Consider the following 23,433-nt stretch of genomic DNA (forward strand, 5'->3'; position numbering starts at 1 on the left):
GGGGTCTCCAACCCCCGGGCCACGGACCACTACCGGTCCGTGGCCTGTTCGGAACCAGGCCACACAGCAGGAGGTAAGCAGCGGGAGAGCGAACGAAGCTTCCTCTGTATTTACAGCTGCTGCCTACCATTCGCATTACCCCCTGAGCTCTGCCCCCTGTCAGCATTATGGTGAATTGTATAATTATTTCATTATATTACAATGTAATAATAATAGAAATAAAGGGCACAATAAATGTAATGCACTTGAATCATCTCGAAACCCTCCCCCCTACCCGCCTCCTCTGTAGAAAAATTGTCTTCCACGAAACAGGTCCCAGGTGCCATAAAGGTTGGGGACTGCTATTTTAGGCTAATGAAAAAGTATGTGAAAAAAAGGCCAAAAATTACACATACACACAAAAATAGCATTTGAGGGACAAAAAAAGAGTTCAGTGGGCAGATGGTGGCAAACAGACTATGGTCTAAGAAGGACCCACATGGGTATGTTTTTATGAGCCATGCACTAAGTGTGGGCGCTGTCCTGAGGAGATCCAGTGAGCTTAAAAGGGTTTTAATCTAGGGAGCGTTATAGTCAGAACTGTGTTTAGGAAGCTCGATACCTCCAGTGAGAGCCAGGTGCCTCCAGTGCAGGGTAACTAAGCAAGCATGGGCCTGGGAGTCTGGGGTGCTCAGCCAGAAAGCTGACACCCAGCAATTACCCTGTCTCACTGTAGGACCCCAAATGATCTGTTGGCCTCTCTGTGGCTCAGTGTCCTCCAATCAAATGTGAGGATTTGAGCTCATTTAATTCCAAATATCTTCTGTCCCCATACCTCTAACCATTCTGTGACATGTCCTATGGAGTATTTGTATCTATAGATAACGATAAGGTTGTTTAGTATATTAGTCATGCAAGTACAGTAAAATAGTATTTTTATACTGGGTTCCACATAAATGAACCTTGCTAGATCTTTCCATGGAATGAAAGATATCCTAAGAAGTACTATGAAATAAAAGTATTCAGAAGTCTGATATGTTCACGTTCTCACGTCATAAACTTCCAGGACATAGTTTTCTTGCCTCAGGGAAAGCTTATATAACTTGACTCAACCCCTACATGTGTAATCTGATGAACGTAATTACGATTATCACCGGGTTGTTCAAACATTTCCTTTCTCTAGCTTCCCTAAAGGCTGTGGCACTAACACTGCGAGCTCTTCCTCTCTCTCCCCATCAGCCCTACAGCAGAGCTATCATCCACCCCATCCATAGACAGATGGCTATTCAGTGTCTCAATTCAAGTTTCCTCCCACCCCCTGCTCAGGATCTCCATGGATCTCAAAACCCTTGAGGAAATCTAAGCGATGATGTTCTTCAAGAGGCAAAGGATGAAAGGACAAACTCTTCTTCAAACCTTCCAACAGTCCTGGCAAACTTTTACTTGAATGGCTTAGTTTTGTCACAATCATAATCTATCCAAAAATAGCACTTAAAGTCACTTACTGGCATTGAGGCAAATATGTCCTATTTAAGAATGGTCTTCCTTTGACATATGAAACATGGCTGCTAATGACAAGAAGGAAAATTGTGTAAGCTGTAGGAAGAAAATTCAATTTGCCTTAAATGATGGCCATTTGTAGAATATTTCTATCATACCCACAGTAGAAAGCTGTTAACGTTTAAAGTTTAAAACTCATACAAAGAGTTTATAGAGGCTCCTTATATTATACAGTGCAGCTTTGCCACCACCAATCTTCTCCTTTGTTCTCACAGATCCAATCTTTGGTGGCAAACCCTTCATTCTGCTCATAATTTGTATCTCTTGTGGGGCCAGAATCTCATTTTAAAAACAGCTGAACTCAACACACAGGTGTGTGCCAGAGACAGACAGTTCTCTTTATTAATATCCCCCATTAAAATGTCAAAAGTACAGAGAGTATATGTCATTTCCCTGGATGCTTTCCTTTTGTTTCTTTCCATTTGTATGTCCACGGACCTAATTTTATTTTACAGATGCTTACGCATTTTGGATATGCGTGCAGAAATATGAATAATGAAAAAATTCCTTACCAAAAATATTATCCTACTTATGACGTATTGTATTGTGATTAGTGAACACATTAGCATTGAAAGTAGAAATCTATTTTAAAAAATGCACCCCATAGAGGCTGAACAAAGCTTTAAAATGCCCCAGGGAAAAATCAAATTAGAAGCAACTTAATATTTTCCCAGTCAGTATGTCTCCTGAGATTAACATAAAGTTTGCAGAGATCTATGCAGCTCTTTTCAAAAATAATGTTGCAGTCTACAAGTAAATGAAACTATATTGAACAGAAAATGTTTATGGACAAGTCTACATTTCAAAACCACTATCTGGTATCTTGATTGTTAAAAAAGAAATTCTTGATACAAAGAAACAGCTGATATTCTTTGTTTCATGCCTGGGAATCAGTGTGCTTATTTCATATGTGTGTAAATTTTTTCATTACATGACTCTTTGCTTACAAGTATTTAATCACAGCCACATTTTTTGGATGAAAAAGCTTATGAAAAACTGCACACGCTATTTCCATGCAATATTACTTTTTAGCAATTCAGAACTATGCGATATTCACACTCTGTGGTGACTTTGGGCTCAATGATACTGGATATTTGGATGACGTTAACACTGAGTCTAACATGTACAAAAAGTCTAAATATACTTTGGTTCAGTTTGCATTTGGGATTAAAGAGTATTACACATGCATACACACCCTTATTTCTAAACAACAACAAAAAAAGAAAAAAAGAAATTGTCCCATACAATCCACCCAAAGCATACACAGTAATCCCACTGGCATGGTTTTTAGCAGAAATGCGTCTTAGAGACATAAAAGACTTTAACATGGATCATCAGGTGGTTCTTTCAATTTCACAGTAGCTGGGATACCTTTTACATTAAACTTCAATGCCTCTGAAAAACAACCTAAGGGCAAACATTTTATGCGAGAGAAAATTCAACATATAATTTTAAAAAATAAATATTTTGTTACCTAATTTTGAAAAAAAAATGAAAACTATATTAAAAGGAAAAATAGGACCATAAAATGTTGTAGAACCTCTATCTTAAGTCATCTTAAAAATCTCCAGAAAACATATTCTTAGAATAAATACTGATTGAAAACATCCATGTTAAAAGATAACATTTACCTTTTTATTAACCTCAGTGAAAAAAACTGCTACTCCATTCTCAACCTAGAGGGCCCTCGCTCTAATTTTAATTCCCTTCCTCTTGTTCTGCTTCCCATAAAAATAACCCATTGGGTCAGAGGTGAAACGATACGTGTTCCAGTGTTTTCTGTCACTCAGGCATTAAGCATTACCATTATATCAAAAGACTGCCCTCCAGGTATTTTGTTCTAGAGTTGCTTAAAAATGGGCCTTGTGACTCTAAAGTGAGAGTTTCAAGGGGTGCTGTCAGCTGCCCTACTCCTTGGAGGCAGGACAATGAGATAAACCAGGCCTCAATTTCCTCCCACGTGTTTGTTCTAAGCTTCCCAGCAGCGATTACTTCCAGTGCCTCTTAGAGATGCCGCCCAACTCTCTCCGTCCCTGTCTCAGTCGGCCCAGGAGATAGGCCCTCTCTCCCCTTCCTCCTCTTTGCTAAGTTTAATGCTCATTTTGAGAGGGCTTTCTTATGAGAATGTTGCTCCAAGAAGACAGATGTAGATCAGTCATGCAGAAAACATTTACTTTGCAACTACAAGAAGAAAAAGTATATCAAGTTTACCACTCAGCATAGTTTTTAAGCCAGTGACATATTTGTCTATGTCTTGACTTAACTACTCGCTTTCCCTACATACACACACACACACACACACACACACACACACTTTCTGTAATAACACTTAAGCACTGAGGTCAGTGAATAGACATATTTGAAGCCGATGCTTCTATTGGATGGGATAAGGAGACAGTCAGATTCATTAGGTTTTCTTAATTGAGAAGCCCTACTCAATCCATGAGGAGATATAATGGGAGAAGAGGTAGTCGTTGTGATGTCATGTCAAATAAAGTACAAATATTTACTGTCAACTGCTTGCCTCAAAGCTGCAAAACGTTTAAAGAGGACTTTCCTAATTCCATCAAGATACAGACGCAACGTATGACCGCTGTTCCATCATTAGCTGACACTCTATCATTTGCCTAAAGATTTACTGTGGAAATACATTCTGCAACCAAACATAATTCAGTTTTAAATTCTTTGAAGTACTGTAGCACTTGTGTAGCACTGTAAAAACCTCATGCCATAAATTAGACCCTTTAATTTAATACAGCTGGTCAGCAGCTCCTCCTAAAGTATTATTGCCACGGCCATCAACATTGTCAATAGCCTTGAGTACTTAGTATGTCCAAAACACTGTATTTTTGCCAGGAATACAAACTCCCAGAAAACAGTTTTCTGAATAAAGATCCAAGGTTGGTTTTCTATGTGCCAAATGAATGGAAACTTACTTAAGGAAGAGAGAAAAGGCATCTGACCTTCAGTCAGTGCCTTGCATCAAGCCCTATGCCAAATAATTCATATATATTATCAAAATATCTTTACAACAACCCTAGGAGATGGGTATTAATCAACACATATTATAGTTGAAGTTAATCTCAGGGAGACTTTGAGAATTACTCAAAGGTAACATTGCAACCAGGCAGTAATAAGGTCAAAACTTGAACCCAAAACAAACATAATCCAACCAAAGACCGCATTATGCAAACCTGTGTTGCTTTGGCAATTAATACAATATTTCCAGCAACTCTCTTAACTAGACATGGGAATCTCAATTTATTATACTTCTCTTTAACACATTCAGTAGTTGCTAAATCCTTAATTACATTTTGTGGATTTCATATGAATCTTATCCAACTTATGTATACTTAACTAAAAACACTAATTCACAACTAGAAACAACTATGGCAAAGTTTTATTCACAAGTGGAAAGTAATTAATACATTTGAAATCATAGAACTTCACAGAAAAAAAAGATTTCAACAACCACTTAATTCAACCCCCTTATTTTATAAATAAGAAAACTGTACCCAAAGATTGCATACAACTTATTACTAATAAATTCTCTATTAAGTCTATTAAGGACTTTTTTTGTTTTCTAATCCTGGGTACATAGTATGAACTTGGTTCATCTAATTTAATCAATTGATCATTCAATTCATATTCCATATTTTTCACATAGAAATGCATTATCCTGAGTATTGGGGAAAACGATGTGAGTTAACTAGATAGGATATATATAGTCTCAGTGGAAAAGGAAGAGATGGAAATTGAAAAGCATGCTGTGTTTGCCTGGGCTACTCTGATAAACTAACATACAAAGCTCTAAAAATTCTGGTCTCTACTTACACCTCTTCTTTCATTCCATTCACACTAGTATTTCTGCTTCTTGTTGAACACTCAAGTTCAATTCTTCCTCAGGGCCTTTGCACTGGCTGTTCCCTCTGCCTTAAATAATGTCCCCCCTAGATATTTGTGTGATAAGAAGCACTCTTATTTCCTTCGGGTCTGTGCTCAAATGTAAGTCTTAGAGAGACCATCTGTTAGATCACTCTAAGTAAAATAATACCTTGCATCTCATTATATATATATTGCCTGTCTCTTTCACTAGCAAGCTCCATTGAGTATAGAAGCTTAGACTCTCCTGTCCACTGCTATATTCCCACTACCTAGAACATAGTAGGACCTTAATAAATATTTGCTGCATAAGTCAATGAATGAAATGGGAGATAGATTTGAAGGCCAGATTTAAGATAATGCCAAGAAAATTCTAATAATACTTACTAAAACATTACCATTATCCACACTTTCTATACTGAAATTTGACAGCCTTCCAAAGATCCTCTCCACTCAGTCATGCAGATTATGGGAAAAACACTGACATTTAGAGTTTTTGCATTTACACAACACCTCACTTAAAACTATTATGGTTATGATACTTTAGACAATCACTCTTACATCTTTCTATAATTTGGGGCTTTTGCTCCTATATTCCAAGTTAAATGATCACTGGGTTGCATATGCTAGTATGCTAAAAGAATTAGGCATTGCATTTATTACTCTCCTGGGACTGATTGTCATGATAGGATTTATTATTGATATATCAAACTATTTATTAAAGCCAGCTAATTCACTGAAGTTTTCCTATTTTCACCCTCCACAAGCTATTAAAAGTATTCACAATGTGCTATCAAATAGGACATTGTTGGTTCTGTTAGCATCTTAGGGTTTCGAGGACTAAGTTCTCAGTTCTTGTGGGAAGTCCATAATTACTAATCAAATAAGCAGTATGCTTCCCAATTCACCTCTACCAAGGTCTAGGTCACTTGAATATGGATTCCACCTTCCTCTTTAAAGTCACTGTGTATGTCAATGTTGTTCATATTTCTTATCAGAAAGGAGAAAAGAAGGGAGGGATGGTGAAAAGAGAGAAAGGGAGGGGAGGAGAGAAAAGGGAAGGAAAGGCAGGCAGACAAGAAAGAACCATTCTTCTGATGCTGAGAGGGGACCGACCACTCATCACCTCTCACCTGCCCCCTACCACAGGTGACCTACCACAGGTGACCTATCACTGGTGGCCAGCCTCTCCTCACCATAGGATCACATGGGGCACTTATTACAGTGATTCCCAGAGCCTCCCTCTGGAGCCTCTGTCTGATTCGAAGGTCCAAATAAGGGGGCTGCAATCTGTGATTTTTAGCAGCACTAGATCAACAATTATCAAACTTGAGCCTGCACCTGAATCCCTGGGAGGGCTGGTTAAAACACAAGGTACTCTACCTGTGAGTTTCTGATTCAGTAGGTGTGGGGCTCGGACCACGAATTTGCATTTCTAACAACTCCCATGTGATGCACATGTTCCTGGTCCTGGAAACCACACTTTGAGAACCATTTTACTAGATTCTTCTTAGAACCAGGTGAGCTCAGAAGAAACATTCATATTTCTTTAAAACTACCATTGGAATGATGGATTGTTTTTTCTCTAATGTTGTAATTATCTCAATTAAGTTGTCATCAGACCATTTTCTGTGAGTCAGAAATCAGATTCAAACACACCTCTCTGTGACCTCTATATAGAGCGAAATAAAGAAGAGGAAGTCCAATCTACTGCTTTGCTTTACTGAGTTAAAAAAAAAAAATAGCTTAAACCAGGGAGATACAGTCAATAATGTCTGGGTTGTACACTACAAAGAGTTAACATCACAACAAAGCAGGACAGAGAAAGCCATCAAGAGAACACAAAAGGCTTTCAAAGTATGTATTCCTGGGTCAGACTCAGACCTCTGCTATGTCATCACGTAGCACCTCGTGGAATGAGCAAGAGCTAATTTTTAAACACTGATCCAGGCACGCCTATTATTTAGAGATCCAAATTGGGCCATCGGGGCTTAAGGAATGGTGCTTCGCAGCTCAATCCTGCCACTATGAACTCAGGCCAGTTGCATCACTACTTTCCACGAGGAATTTAAGGGGTGTGACTGCATCCTTTCCAACCCTGCATTCCACATGTGACAAAACTGATCCAGCTGTTTGTCTGAAAGAAATTCCTTGCTGTCCTTAAAAATTAAAAAGCGAGTGGATATCCGTCCTCCAGGGGCAAGTCTCCAGCTGGAACCTGGTACAGACGGTTGCGAAACAGAGCCAGTGCCCTGGAGAGCATCTGCTTTGGAATTCTTACCTCGCCATAAGGGGGTTAGCCCCATCTTGCTTTTTGAAATGGCAGATTCTGGATGAAGGGTGCTGGCTTGGCCCAAAGCTCTTGAGAAGTGTTCATCCACTACTGACCCAATGTCTCCCTGGAAATAAGTGAAAAGGACACAGCGAGAGTTAAGGTACTCCATCTCGGCAGGCTGGTCTTTCTCCTCCTCCTCCTCCTCCTCCTCCTCCTCCTCCTCCTCCTCTTGTTTGCTGGGAAGGGTGACTTCCAGAGAGTCCTGCATCTTGCTGTATACCGCTAACTTCTTCTGGGATGGAATAAACAAAACACAGTATCAAAGACAGTTTGTACAAAAAGCATTAACGAGTTAACTTTTCACTAAAAAAAAAAAAACAAAAAAGTCTAAACATTAACATATGTTCACAAACTGATTCTTCTTCATTTGCTTTACTCCACCTTCCCCTTCCCCAAACCAGCCTTCTGCTTCCCACCCTGAAAAAAAAGACTTTGCTATTTCAAATTTGGCAAAAAAAAAAGTCCATTATCCAATGGTATATTCTCAGACTGTGAAAGGCAGGCTTTTTTTTTTTTGCTTAATTTAGATATACCAAAAGGAGAATGACTTAAAAAAAAAAAAAAAAAAAAAAAGAAAGTGACAGAGCCCTTCCATTTTTGTTCCCTTTTCTATTTTAAAGATTTAATGTACAGCAACATTATAGTTCGGGACAGGGAGGAATGGAGATGGTAGGCCTAACTGTCTGGGGGAGGGGTGGAGAAGAAAAGAGTTTTTCATAAATGAAATACACTAAAATAAAAACAGGAATGTAGCATCTTATAAAAGGATTTGGCAGATGTGCTGAACTCATTTCTCAAAAATCAAACTAAAATGACAAAATAAGTCTGTGTGAAGATCCATTTTGCATGGAACATATTTTTCAAATGTTCCACTTACCACCATTATCATAAAAGGGGAAAAAAAGGTATTATGATGACTTGCTGAAAATAATACAAGATACTAGCAATGGCTAGGATGGCTTTTAAATCAAAATGAAAAAGGTTTGGTAATTTTAAAATGTTTTCAAAACATAAAATCGTAGCTCTAGTAATAGTTTATATTATGACTGATACTCTTTATTACCCCATGTAATCTTTACAATTCTATAATGTGGTTATCATTACTCTCCATATTTTAAATATGAAGAAGTGAGGCACAGAGAAGTGAAGTAACTTGCCAAAGGTCACAGAGCTTATAAGTGATGGACCCAGAATGCATAATAAAAATACACAAATGTACATATGTGTGTACATGTATGTGTCAGAGGAGGGCAGGGGAGGGACATCTAGTGCAGAAAAATAAATCACCAAAATGTTATGTTTTGTGTTCTTTTTCTGGGTAGTAAGCTTGTAGTTGGTTGTTATTTTCTTATTCCTATTTTTCAATATTTCCAAATATTTTTCATAGAGCCCATATCATTTTTATAATCAACTTTAGTGCAAATTATATATAAGAAAATAATGCTAAAAAACTATAAAACTCATTATCTTAATGACAAAATGAGCATCCTATCATCTGTATACCTACAAAACCTGACCCTTTGTCAGACCATTTTTCTTATTTCAGAAAAAACTGCATGTTGGAAAGTGAATGTCAGTAGAAAAAAATAAATCATTCTAGAATAGTCAGTAAGCACATAGTTTGGCAAATGTTATCAAAACACATAACCAAGACTCAATGTTTCTAGTGGTAATTACTAGCCCCAAAATCTGTAGCCCCAAATTATAAATGCCTCATTCGGAAAACTGAACCCCAGCAATGAATATGTTGTTCTTGTGTGAGGTAGGGTCTGAAATGTTCAGGCACATTACAAGCTGCTGCTTATTATTTAGGGCTGCTATATATACACACACACTATATGTATCTCCCTTTTTATTTGAAATCTGTGTCAGTATGGTTATCGCTTCTTGATGAATAGATGATTCATTCCCTGAGAGTGAATATGTCTTGCTGATGAATGGGTGATTGTAATGACTGAGTGGTTATAAAATTCTTACAATCTGTTCTGCTCAGATTTGAACATGGTTATGTTTAACTTCAATAGTAAAAAACACCGTAGTAATATAGGTTATGGATAAAATGAAAAGATTGAACTAACTGACCTCTACAGTTACTCCTGGCTTTAAATTCCATTATAAAGTTACATGAATATTACTATTTATTAGTCAAATCACAGTACTGCTTCTCCAGGCACATGTGCATTTACCGAAGTTATACCATTTTAAGCAAATACACACACTCTGCCGAATATTCAGGCATATTAGAAAGAAGCACTGTTTTTATTTGGGAAAAAGATTAAAACTGATCTACAGAGTGGCTTCACTGCCTTAAGTGTTAAGTATTATCTATTAAACCGATTTCTTTTTTCTCATTAACGTCCAGTGCAGCATCAGTTTGTGAGAGTCAGGCTTTGCATCTACTTGTTTAATTTGTTTAATTTTAATGCTTATTCCTTAAATGAAAGAGCCTTGGCTATGTTAATTATCCAAAGAAAGACAATTTTTTAATTTTATCCCAATTAGCAATTGATTCTTAGATAAAATAAAATTAAAGTTATATATATGTGAAAGATTTGAGAACTGCAAATCAAATGCAAATACAGCCTCCATTTGTATGCAAATGTAGCAGAGTATTATGATCAATAATGGTATCAATAAAATTTCTTAATTTTTACATTGATGGCAGTTGAATTTAAACCATAGATTTTCGGTCAAATTAAGATTACACAATTTTCTAAATGCTATATAATTTTATGTTATTCTTTTTTAACCAATCGCTGAGTAGTTGGATACAAATAAGTTATACATTTTTCACTATGAAATGGGGAAAAATTAAGCAAAATCTTCCATTGTGTCAAAATACCTTTTATGAGTCTATTTTCTAAATGTCAATTCTGTCAACGGATGCATTGATTCCCTATAATCTTTATATTTCCTATATATGTAATATATATCTATATATACACATATGCATTTATATAAGTATATATTGAAATATTCCTTTCAAATACCCGTGGTACTATAAAAATATCTATATTGACTCCTCTATTTAAATACATTTTGGGAGGATGCTTATAAAATATACTTTTTTTTCTCTCTCCCAGCTCTTTGAGGCAGGTCTTCTACTAGTTAAATAAATTTGCTGGAGACCATCAAAAAAATAAAATAAAAAAGGAGCCTATGATATAGCTACCAATGGGCAGGATATAAAGCATAATTCTCACCCCCCTCTTGCATTTTGCATCAATTTTCACAAATTTTAGTGTACCCATTTAAATATTTACGTTTACAACACACAGGAGCATTTATGACCACACCATCAACATCACTGGTTAAAATAAGAATTCTAAAGCATCCAAACAGCCTGATAGCCTTCTAAAATGACAACACTGAATTTACATACATTTTTTAAACATCAAGTGTGAGCATGAAGAAAATGGGAACACACAATTTAAACAGCAATTGATCCATATGCTAACATTCACACTATCCTAATCTCCTTCCCCAATGACTCTTAAGCCTCAACTGCCTTCTGTTATCTGTGCTTTTGTGACTGTAAATCAATCCTTTGCCTTTTATCAAAAAAAACTAAGTATGTTGTTTATGTACACTGTTGCCATATTCTGTATTTACTTGGTGTTTGCTCCTTGGAATGAAACTTCCCTAGTGTTATCTTCATTCTTGAAAGTAATATATAAAATTTAAAACTTGAAAATAAATCTCAAATCATCAGAACCCAGATTTCCTGAATCAATGCTGAAAGGCAATGTGGTTCATATTTTTCTCAAAATGCACTATCACACCCTAAAAATAGCCCAATCTGTCAGAAGTATTCATATTTTTCTTACTAGACACTTACGAATTATTAACAAAAATAAGTCATCAGAAGGAATTTCAAAGACTACAGTTCGGTTTATTGAATGCACCTTAACTGGCTCATCCTCCATGGCAGAGTAATGACAAATTTCCTTCAGGTAAAAGAACCCTTGAGTTAGATGAAACAGTGACCGAGTTAACAGGCACAGAGTTAAAATTAACTCAGAAAGACTTGAAAGTAGCAGTGTGAAGGAGTCCGCCTAGCCTAGGCAGTGTGAACCATGCCCAAACACCTCACAGCCTGCCATCAGGCACAACAGAAACAAACTCGCACAGGAATGTGCCGGGGAAAGGATTTGTCTGACAAGAGAAAGACTTCCATGTCAGGAGCCAAATACCACTAACTTCCCAAGGCTTAAGCCTACAAAATGCCAAATGATTACTGTGCATATGTGGAAACTTTTTTTCTAAGGAAACAAAAGTATTTTAATGAATCATTGGATATTTGGAAACAGCTTTTTTTTTTTTTTTTCTACTGGCTATCTTTTCTAAATGCAATGATTCTTTCATCCCGAGAGACATGGTTAGAGCCTGTAAGAAAGGACCACTAGCCCATAGTCAATGTTTCAAAACTATAAAGCCCATAAAGCAGTGTGTTACTCTTTGATCCTATTTTTCCGAATTTACTTGATAACAGATTTTTTTTTTTTTTTTTTTCGGTACGCGGGCCTCTCACTGTTGTGGCCTCTCCCGTTGCGGAGCACAGGCTCCAGACGCGCAGGCTCAGCGGCCATGGCTCACGGGCCCAGCCGCTCCGCAGCATGTGGGATCCTCCCAGACCAGGGCACGAACCCGTGTCCCCTGCATCGGCAGGCGGACTCTCAACCACTGCGCCACCAGGGAAGCCCGAATAACAGATTTTTAAATCTATCCCAGAGAGACTTGAAGTTTTGGTCCTTGGCCCATTTGGAGGAGGAGGAATCAGGTTGCGGGAAGGTGGGTCAGGATAAGGAAGATAGTTCACAGACCTTTGATATATTTTATTTCACTAACTGTCACACATACACAAATATTTTGTCCAAATAATTATTCTCAATGTATATATGCAAAAACTGATTTACTTGGCCACATCATCTAACTAGTAAATGGCAAGGATGGGATTAGAACCTATTTCTGTCTGACAACAAAGCATCTGCCAAGAAAACAGACTAAAGAAAATGAGTCTCTATATAATATTTAGTTTAACTGTATAAACAAATAGAAGCCCACAGCCAGCATGGCATCATATGCTAACTAAAGAAAATCTAAAGTTATTTATAACACTTAAAAACTAGGGATGTAAAATATCAAAGATATGGCTATTAAATAATGCAGTGCTCTTCAAAATACATGTATATCTAGATGAACCTGCCCTTCTATATCTAGAAATGTGTTGTCCCCTTGGCAAGTCAGATACAAAATACAATTTTTCTGGAAATCCTATTTTGAAAATGTGAGTGGAGCCAATTTACTAGACACACTCAGACCTCAAGATTCTGTGTTTGTTTGCTTTTTTGTTTGTTTTTTATTTTTCTTAACAGTAGGAGGAGCAAACCAAAAATAATATTAGCTATTTTTGAGCACACCTGCCACTCAATGATTCTGGTCATTATCAAAAAAAAAAATCAAACCCATCCCCTCAAAGGATGAAATTTTTCCAGTTTTGAGGATGTTAAAAAAAATGTGCCACAGGCTGAGAATTTCAAAATTTGCATTCCCAAAATGTTTTAAGCAATGATCGCATCATGAGGGTATGTGTTCTCTCTCAAACTGACTGCTTTGAATGAAACAACAGTTTCTGATGTATAAATTTCTGGTATGTTTACATAATCCTATTACTAGGTTTAGGGTATGATTTCACTTTTTAAAATTTATCTGTTAGTCATCGAATTGCCAGTTAATTCTTATTTTCTGTCAGTCATTGTGCAAAGCCTCGGAGGCACAAAAATGAAAGTCATAGCAGTTGAGAGAGGCTTGTAAGGAAAATGGTAAAGAAAGAGAACCTCCAGGTTTATCCACATGGCTAATTGTCTAATTTCTCCAAGTAGCTAATATTCAAAATTTTTTAAATGAGAAAAGTAAGAGGGTAACACTAGGTGAATTACTAATGCTTTTGTTGCTTCTAAAGAAGCCCAGATGGAAAGGGAACACAGTAGAAAGAGAACTGGAATGATTAAGGGGATTTGACCAAAACTAGTCCATGAATCTGGGTAAGGCACCGAAACCTTTGGCCCTCAGCTTTCTCTTCTGAAGATGAGGAATTCTGACTTCATTATCTCAGAGGTCTCGTCCAACTCTGTAGGCTAATAAGCAACATGCTGGAGCTCTAGACAAACTCACACTTAATTTTGTTTCTTACGTTGGCTGCCTTTTCTGATTTTGCAGGACACTGGTCAAAAAAACCCTACAGATCATTGAAGACTAATTCATTTTCAGACATAGGTCATCTAGCCCAATTCCTAGGAACGAGTTTGGGTACTTCCTTTAGCTATCTTCACAGTAACCAGAAAGGAGGTATCCTTCGAATATCCCCACCCCATCCCCCAAGGACAAGTGTTTTTGCACACTAAAACAACATAGTTTTAAGAGGAAAGGACACCTGTTCGGTTTAGGCCCTTCTTCCTTTCTTTTCTTTCCTTTTTCTTTTTTTTTTTTTTCTCTACTGAAGTATGAGACAAGTGAAAAATAGTTCAGTTATCCCGGTTCAGACCATACTTGTAAATTACTGAAATAAATCTGGTATCCACTGAAATATCTATAAATATGGCATTCATGACTTGCTTCTAGCAACAGACGTTTGGGTCTAATGGTTCAAGTCACTATTAGGGTCTTCCTAAATGAATAGTTAAAGCAGAAAACCAGCTGCTGAAAGACGTGCTTTTTAAAAGAGTCAGTGCAAAGTTTTGACCAAAATTATTTCCTCCACTATCTCTGCCAGAGTCTGAAATTCAAGTATTGGAGAGTTTTTGTTTCTTGAATGAAAATGTTTTTCTAGAGACAATACCTTAAATTGTTATGTGTTACTAGATGTATCAGTTTTGAGATTTCTTTTTAAAGCCAGTTGGAAATAGGGCTGATGGGAATGGGATTCAAGTTAAGTGGCCAGGTTTTAGAATGGCAGTCACTTAACTCTCGAGTTTGCTTTAGAATCTGTGTTAGGCATCTTGCACATAATATTTTTAGTCTTATTGACAATCCCCTTTGCACAGAAAAACACAAGACAGAAATGTACATACTGCCCAACCGGGTCAACACAGAATCTCTTCTGTAGTTGTCCAAGGAAGCACCGTGCAGGATCGTTCTACCCACTGATCCCCCTCATTTCCACTGTTATGAGTCATGTCCCCATCATCTCCAACTCTGTGAGATGTGAGACTTTACCAAGCGCTAAGTGAAGTAGGACTTCCTTGCGCTGAGTGAAAATATCCTTCACTTAAATTTCCACAGAATACTTCCTTGTCCCGGCATTTGGTTTTTCTGGTGAATGTAGCCTCACTGCACATGATTTTATGGATTTCAAGCCTGCCCTTACTATCCGTATTGTAATCTCCATTCTGGTTGACTGCCAGAGACAACAGTTCAGTTTAGTTATTTCAAAGTTTAATTTTCCTTCTAGCTTTGAATTTTCTGGCTGGAAAGTTATTGGGAGCATAAAGCTCTGGGGCACTTGAAGCTTCTAAGTCTCTACAGTCAAGTTACTTTGTGTAGTTTGGAATCAGAGGGGCTGTTCTCTCTCAAAGAAGTCCTGTATGAATTCTTATAAATCTACTTAAGTCCTTGCTTACAGTTGCAAGAAAATTATATCCTCCAACTTAAATAAGTGGACTGTGTATTAAAACTATTTAGAATGTAATTGTATGTTTTCCTCTTAATAAATCTAAACTTATGTTGGAACAGCAATGATATATGAGGCACTTAAAGCTGACTGTTAATACCACTTCCTGCATATTATTTTCAAATAAATGCATGTTCATTTGCTAAGTGGATATTCTGCTTCATCAGCAAAGGATGCAACACGGATAGCAAAAGTCATTAGCATAATACAAATGCTTGCAAAACAACTTTGGAATGCCTAAACTAAAAACGTACACTACCAAGGACTTGGAAAGAATTTCAAGCTCCAAGGCCAAAGAATCTACTGCATATTAATCTTCTTTATCAAAAAGTTGATTTGGAGCACTAAAGACAGAAATAAGCCTATTGTGCAATAGGAAAAAAAAAAAAATCTTGGGAGACGGCATGGTATGGTGGAAAGATGCTCTGCTGGGGAGCAGGGGATCCAGTGGTCCTAATTTTGTCGCCAATTAGCTTTGAAATCTTTAGCCAGGCATTTCAGCCCTATAAACATGCATTTCCCCATCTGTAAAAGGAGGGGTTGAAGTATGTTTTCCCAGGGTTTTTTCCTAACAAACAGAATCTCAGATTTTATGACCTAACCAAGGTGGCAGAGTCCAGAGAAAGAGTTCGAAAAACTCCTTACAAAGTTAGAACTGAAGTTCTGCCTCCCAAGACTTTTAATTCTCTTAAGTGAAAGCATGCATGCATATTCACCCAGCTGTCACCGTTGAAGAGAGCAGCGTCAATATGCTCTAACTTATATGAAGCCCGAAGTGTGATTGTTAAAAACTCCTATGCACAATTAGAGAATGGGTGATTGTTCTCTTCTGCTTTCACCACCTCACCTAAGAACTCACCCAGTTCTGAAAGCTTTGCTTTAAGTATCTCCCTAATGTTAACATTATGAAAATATGGGGGGAGGGAGATTTTAGACGACAGATTGTCTGCATTTAAGATGAGGAATCTATGGGGTATGAAGGGAATTTATGATTGTTTCCCTCAATTTTTCCTGACACTTATTTTGAATTTATTTTCTCTTTTTTCCTACTGTCACTGTTGGGATACAAACGCATTCCTTTCTGTACACGTTCTGCAGTGTCATCATGCCTCTGGAGCACGTGCTGAGAGACTAAGTGAAGAGTTCTCCTGAGGAGTTGGTAGGGACTGATGCATTCAAGCAATGAAGAGATGGTGGGCACAGGGACCAGAGACCTTAGATCCCTTAGCAAATCCTGGCTCTATAAAGCACACTGTTAGATTTATGCACAGCCACGCAATTTCTAGGAATTAACATCAGGGACTCTAAAACTGACTCTTTAGGTATATTTACATTTTACTTTTATTCACTTAGCCTACTGCATGCTTAAGTAACACACTGCAATGCAGCCTGATGTATACACAGTTCACTGTTTTTAAGGTACTAACCTATTACCCACCTATGATTTATAATATGTTCAATTAAAAAAATGAAACAAAATTCCAAGTGCCTTTTACACTTGTAATTACACAAAATCACGTCGTACTTTTAGGTGGAAAGCTGCGAATACATGTGCCTGGAGCATTAAGTTCTACTATTTAAAAAAGAACTTCTGCTATATAATCATGCATTAAGAGGAAAATATACCTATGTTTAAAATCTATCATAATAAACCACTATGAGATAATAATTTACAAGGACTATAGAGCTATATGGACTTGAGGAAAAAATCAGTTCAAAGATACACTACAATAATTGAAAATACAGAAGTGATACAAAACTTTAATGCTCTCTTTTCTAACATTTTCTAAATGACCATTAAACTTTGTAACTCTATCACTTTTTCTGCTTCCTGTCCTCAACAAGTCAATTTTTCAAATACAGTAGGACTCGTAGCCCTTGTTTTTGTCTCCCAGGCAAGATGCTATTAGGGGTCACTTCCCACGTACGGAGAAAACAATCTTCATGGATAATAATGATAAAACCTTATGGAATGCAAAAACAACCAAAATATGTATTCTCAGATGACTACGTTGGGGCCAAGTCAATATTAGTCCCACTTCACCCACGCACCACATAGTCTAAAAATGCTGTCAGCCTGATAAGAATTTCCTGATTTACTCTGTTTTCCAACAGAAAATATAGGGCATCAAAATAAACCCCTGACAGTAAAAGTACAGTAGTTACACTCCTGTCTTTTTATTTTGCTATAGCCAGTTATATAGTCAAATAGTTGCCTTACCTGACAAAAAAGCAATCTCCAACAAGCCAGTGTAGTAAAAGCAACATGACATTTTCAAGCACACTTCTCAACTAAGTTCTTCAGTTCAACTCAGCCTAACACCTACTTAAACAATATCTACAGAAGCTCAAAGGATAGCAGAAATTGATCACTATTTACAAATAGGTACCACTCATCGAGGTGGACAATTCAGGTGAAAAAGAAAGCTCATTTTTTGGTTTGCTGACGGTCTTAGCAAAAGAATGCGATTTGGCAACTGAGTTTCGGGGCAACTGCAAAAGTTAGGTAAGGTATTGGAGTTATTTTTTATTGAAAGCTAAATCTCATGACTAGTTATTTATAATTTTTCTGATACCGAATTTTATTTTCTAGCTCAAAAAAGTATTCCAATTCTAACCCCCACTAGCGATTCGTATTTGAATGGAACTATTTTCACAACTCTGGAAAATAAAACCTTATTCACAACTATTCTGCTAAAGTTATTTTTGAAGGGGAAAAATACCTTTCTGAATGTTTAGTAAAGTTTGAGGCTGTTGCTCGTCCACATTCCAATTGATAAGTTAAGGCCTCTACAGTCTCTGAGATGGAAGAAAGTAAAGAAGAAAAGGGTGGTTCATCTGGGACACAGTGTTCATAAAACACAGAAAATTGATATCCAGCGTCTCTTTGCATCACTTGCCTGACTTGGACTTAAATGGTTTCCTCCATTACTTATATCTTTTATATTAAGACCAAAGAAAAAGAGCATAACCAAAATAAAATGTTTTAACCTGTCACCCTTGTTCACAAATTACAAAATGTTTTCCCATCCCCCTCCCTAAAAGTAATCTTGCTTTGAAATGCTGAAGATGATGAAGAAAAAAAAAAAAAAAGATAGCTAGAAAGTGGGACTCCTTCCTCTTTTGCCCTAGTTGTCCTGGTTAAGCTCATACTGTTCAGCAGATAAATCTAGAGTAGGTACTCTTTCAGAATCAGCTGAATTTCAGTCCCTAAATTCTAAACAGAAGTTATAATTTCTTTCCAAAGAGTAGCACAATAAATCTAGTAAAGAGACAGGGGTAGAGGAAATAAATTAAATGGCCAGATTAATTAAAGAGCCAAACCCTGAAGACCACAATAAAATATATGTTTTTTAAGAAACTAAAAAAAAAAAATGTCAATCAATAAATTCTGTGGATGTTAGTTTCGGAACCATATCTAGATCCCTGATAGGTGTCTCTACCTCAGAGTATGTATATTTTTTTAAGTCTCACTAAATCAACCCACCCTAATTCCCAGAGTCTCAGGACCCTATTTTAGTACAGCCCCTGGCCACATGCTCACATATGTGTTTTATGTAGCGCTAACTAAGCCTTGACACACTGCGGGCGAACAGGGAGGAACGCCCAGTGGTACCTAGTGCTTAATTCCCCAGAACCCCACTCTCCCTTCTAAAGGAACTTTATCATCTCCCTAGTTCCTGAATCCTTTTTATCCAACAGCATTCAGTCACTCTTGGCATGGTGGAGACCCAGCATCCAGTGACCCAAGGTTACCTCTTAACTGGGAAAGGAAAGGGTTCTTCTGTCCAACAGACTGAACCATAACATCTCTGTGCTTTGATGGAATTAAAAATGAATGAGGAATTTGGGGAATAATCCCTGTCACCTAAGTATGGAAGATGACAGACTTTGCAGAGAACTTCTAGTAACATTGGACAGATATTACACGAGACCCATGTTCCACCATAAAAGTTCCAGAAAAGTCATTCCATGGGCTCACTGTCCAGGTAGCCTCCCCTATGTCAGTGACACATTTCATCCTCCTAATCAAGAAAACCCTGAAACACTCCACCGTTTCAAAGGAAACAAAATATTTGGTTTAAAGGAAGTTTACTCACATACTCCTAAGACAGATGCCCTTGGTGAGCTTCAGAGAACTGAGCCCTAAGAGCTAGGGTGGCTATGAGGAATAGCTTCTGAGCCGGTGACAAGAGCTCACTGAAGCCCCCAGCCAGGTAATGCCTCGCTTGGAATCCCCACCCGTCCACCTGGCAGCTCGTCCTTCCCGAAGCCTCGTCTCTTCTCTTCTGATGGCTTTCTGTTCAAGGGCGCTCCCGCAAGTCTCAGAGCATCCTCCGCGCCACCCGTCCCAGAGGGACGTCTTGGGAGCCCCAGACCGATACTCTCGCTGCCCCTCGCCCCCGCCCCCGGCAGGCTGCCCGGTCGGTGACTCACCTGCTGGCCAGGTTGGGGCGCCGGGTGGTAATAGGCTGTGGGGCAGGTTGCAGCTGCCACGGGGTTGGGCAGATACTGGGGCGCTCCATACGGCTGGGGGTGATACATCACCTCCGCACAACTCATGGCAGCCGGGGCAGCGGCGGCCCCGGAGCTGCGGCCGCTGCTCTACGCGCTCGTGCGACAGGCGCCGCCGCAGCTGCCGCCTCTGTCGCAGCCCCAGCTGCTACTGTGGCGAAGGCGGGTCCTCGGCGGCCGTGGGCTCCGCGCGGGGCGCGGGCTCGGGAGGGGTTGGCAATCGGCGGTGGCCCATGCGCGGGCACCCTCATCTTCAGCCCCTCCGGGTGTCCCCTGGCCTGCGCTTATATAGCGACTCGGGGACGCATTGGCCCGCCGCGCGGCGGGAGCATGGCAGTGCGGCGCGAGGGCGAGGACAGCGGCGCCCACGGCAGCGCCAGCCGCAGCCGCAGCCCCGGCCGGGGTCGGACAGACCTGGGGAACCGGGCTCTGGTTTGCATATACACAATGCACGCCCGGGGCTCGTCCTATCACCGGCGCTCCCGGCTGGGCGAGGACCGGGAGGCGGGGGCAGAGTGAGGGGGCCGGCAGGGGAGGAGGGGGAGCATCTCGCCTCTCCCGGCTCTGACGCGGAGCTCCGCGAAGTTCCTCCAACTCGGTCGGTGGCGGGCCGGTCGCCCAGCAGGGGGACCCCGGGGAGGGCCGGCCGCGGATTGGAGAGAAGTTGCAAGCTCTCTCCGCCTCCCGGCAGTGGGGTGGTGGTGGGAGGGAAGGAATGGTATGCGAGAGGTTCCACGCCCTGAAAACTCCGCGGGTTCCCACCCCATCTCCTGTCACCTGGGCGCTGGGGCGAGGGCTTCCCAGCCCCAAGGAGCTTTTACAAGGAACACCAAACTAGAGGCCAAGGCTACAGGAAGGCCAAGTGCACTAGGAGGTAAAACAGAGCAGGCGCAAAATGAGCTGGAATTGGTTCCTACATTTAATATAACCGTAAGTGAAAGTTAACTTCATTGCAAGCGCGCACGTGCCAAGAATGCGACGCGGTTTTCCGTCAGCAATCTCCGCTTTAAGTTAACACCTTCATGGTATGACACCCTTGCGGGACGTCAACCTCTTCTGGCTTTTTCAGCCCGGTTTCCATAGAGCAACAGACAGTGACAGTCGATTAAACCCATCCAGCTATTATTTAAAGGTTTATTTGCACGTGGTTTACAATCCTCTCGGAAATGAAAAGTTCGTTCCTAGGAATATAATTGTATTTCAATATAATGAGGTAAAGCAGAAAAGATTTATACTTATTTTATAAATAAGCAAACTCTCTGACCAAGTGTCTTCCTCTCCCTATATATGACACAGAACAATCTCTTTTGTTTTCACAGAGACTATCCTTTGAGGAGAAGTTAATCTAGATGTTAAACGTTCTGATGTTGTTAGTGGACAGGCTTGCGTTCCCCCTAAAATTCACGTGTTGAAGCCAAACCCCCATTGAGACTGTATAGGGAGACAAAACCTATCAGAAGGTAATTAAGGTTAAATGAGGTCATAAAGATGGTGCCCTAATCTAGGACTGGTGTCTTTGAGGAAGAGATGCCACAGATCTGTCTGCTTTGGCACAGAGGAAAAGCCTTGTGACACCCAGTGAGAAGCCTCAGTCTACAAGCCAGGAAGAGAGGCCTCACCAGAAATTAACTCTGAGGGTACTTTGATCTTGGATTTTTAGCCTCCAAAACTGTGACAAAATAATTTCTGTGTTTAAGCCACCCAGCCTGTGGTATTTGTTACGGCGGCCCTAGCAGACTAATGCAGATGTACAGTACTAATATATTGTTTGTATTGTTAATCTTTATATGAATGTGTATGTGGCTATGTATAACCACACAGACACACAAATATATAAATGCATATACGCTCACACATGCCCTCACTCATACACTCAAATATACAAACTATAGTAATTGGATAGGAACTCTTGGCTACTCACAGCAGCTCCTATTCACTCACTCATTCTTTCATCCACTGAAAATTTAAAAAAAATATTTATTAAGAGCTTTCACAGTTTAGACTTTGTACTCTTTGTAATGGAGGAGTATTCCAATCAGTAAGAGACATACAAGTTTATTTAAAATGATTTTTACTGCCTTTTCACAAGTTGACAACCACTGGTCATACTCATCTTCTGTGTTCCAGATTCATCTATTCTGTTTCTGTCTGGATGGCTCCACATAGATATTCATTAGGAACCTCAGTCGTAGTAGCACTAATATTTTCCCCATAGCCCCAACCCGATCCTCCTCTTTTAATCCCCATTTCAGGTATTGAAACTCCCACCCTAGTTGCTGAGCTGGAAATCTGGGAATCATCCAACATCACAGTCCCCACATTTGGTCTTGGAGTCCATTTCATCCACACTTTTACCTTTCTAGTGACTCCACTCATCTCCTTATCTCTGCTGCTATGATCCTTAGTTCACTCAGCATCTCTCACCCAGAATCCCGCAAGAGCCACCTACCTGATTTCCAGACCCCAAGTTCAACCCTCTTCTGATCCATTTTTCACGATTTGTCCTTCTATTCTTTTCCAGCCTAGCCCCTGCAAATCCAACAAAGTAATGATGCTTGACCCTCTTTTAAAAAAAATTTCCCAGCAGCTCTCCACAGTCCATAGTCCCAACTCTTTAACATTCAAATTTTGGCCCCTACCTATGTCACCATCTCCTCCAACTGTCCATTCAGCCATTTGAATTGAGACCTCCCTTTCTAGGAAGAAGCGTGGTCGCTTAACACCACTAACTTCATCTTCAGATAATTTAATATATCTGTAACTGATTATTTTTTTGTACAATTATATGCTCAATATGTCTCCTCCACTAGATAATTGCTGAGACCATTTATATCTTGTACATCTAACATTTAAAAGGTGTTCAGGCTATATTTGTTGACTTAGAAAATAAAGGCAGAACTAGATCCAACATGTTCATACCCCAATTTCTGTATCTTCCCTGTGCCCCGTAGAGCCTCTATCTAGTATGCTGCAAATATTTACTGTATGACAAAGATGTAGTTCTCAGATCCTAATAAGTCATGGACTCAAAAGTCTGGAGGTATTTGGCAAAATCTTTCTATAATGCAATATCTTTGTTTTGATACCTCCCTTCATTTCCATATTGCAGCGATGGAAGAAAATGAGAAAATGAAGATAAATTCTGCCCAGACAGAATTAGAATCTAGAAGAAGCATAGACAGAGCAGAAGGAGAAAATAACCCGTCAAAGGGTGGAGTCTTTGTTTGCTCATTAATAAAAAGTAGGATCATTCCTGTCAAGGAGAGCTAATTTGGAGTTCTGATAGGAGAACAGATGTGCCTTACTTCCCCCCGGTAGATATTTAGGGTTTTAGAATAGAAAAGAATCACAAAGATCACCTAGTCTAAAACATCTTCTTTCAAAGGTAAGCAAACAAGTGGTCAGATTAAAATCTCCTAGGGAAACGGAGGCAGAACTAAAACCAAAGTGTCCAGGTTTCTGGACTCTTAGTTCAGTTCTTTATCACCCACAG

At 39.2% G+C, this 23,433-nt stretch overlaps 1 protein-coding gene and 1 pseudogene across 2 annotated transcripts in view; one reads left to right on the top strand and one right to left on the bottom strand.

The window, feature by feature from the left end:
* Window positions 1–20,455, bottom strand: part of VGLL3 (vestigial like family member 3) — a 28,208-nt gene extending 7,753 nt beyond the window's left edge. Inside the window, exons 1-2 of one of the 2 annotated variants that reach the window (XM_022580268.2) lie at window positions 19,863–20,455; window positions 7,703–7,820 (exon numbers count right to left, since the gene is read on the bottom strand). In XM_022580268.2, the coding sequence (XP_022435976.2) occupies window positions 7,703–7,820; window positions 19,863–19,988 (244 nt within the window). In that variant the 5' untranslated portion in view covers window positions 19,989–20,455. Of the gene's footprint in view, window positions 1–7,702; window positions 7,989–19,862 lie in introns of both variants that reach the window. The other variant, XM_022580165.2, reaches the window with a different exon arrangement.
* Window positions 20,103–22,773, top strand: LOC149749298 (uncharacterized; annotated as a pseudogene).
* Window positions 22,774–23,433: the final 660 nt, after the last annotated feature.

Source organism: Delphinapterus leucas, chromosome 4, assembly GCF_059928025.1.
Source record: "Delphinapterus leucas isolate spDelLeu-1000000601 "Yukka" chromosome 4, BTC_Dleu_Yukka2, whole genome shotgun sequence".
Lineage (NCBI taxonomy): Eukaryota > Metazoa > Chordata > Mammalia > Artiodactyla > Monodontidae > Delphinapterus > Delphinapterus leucas.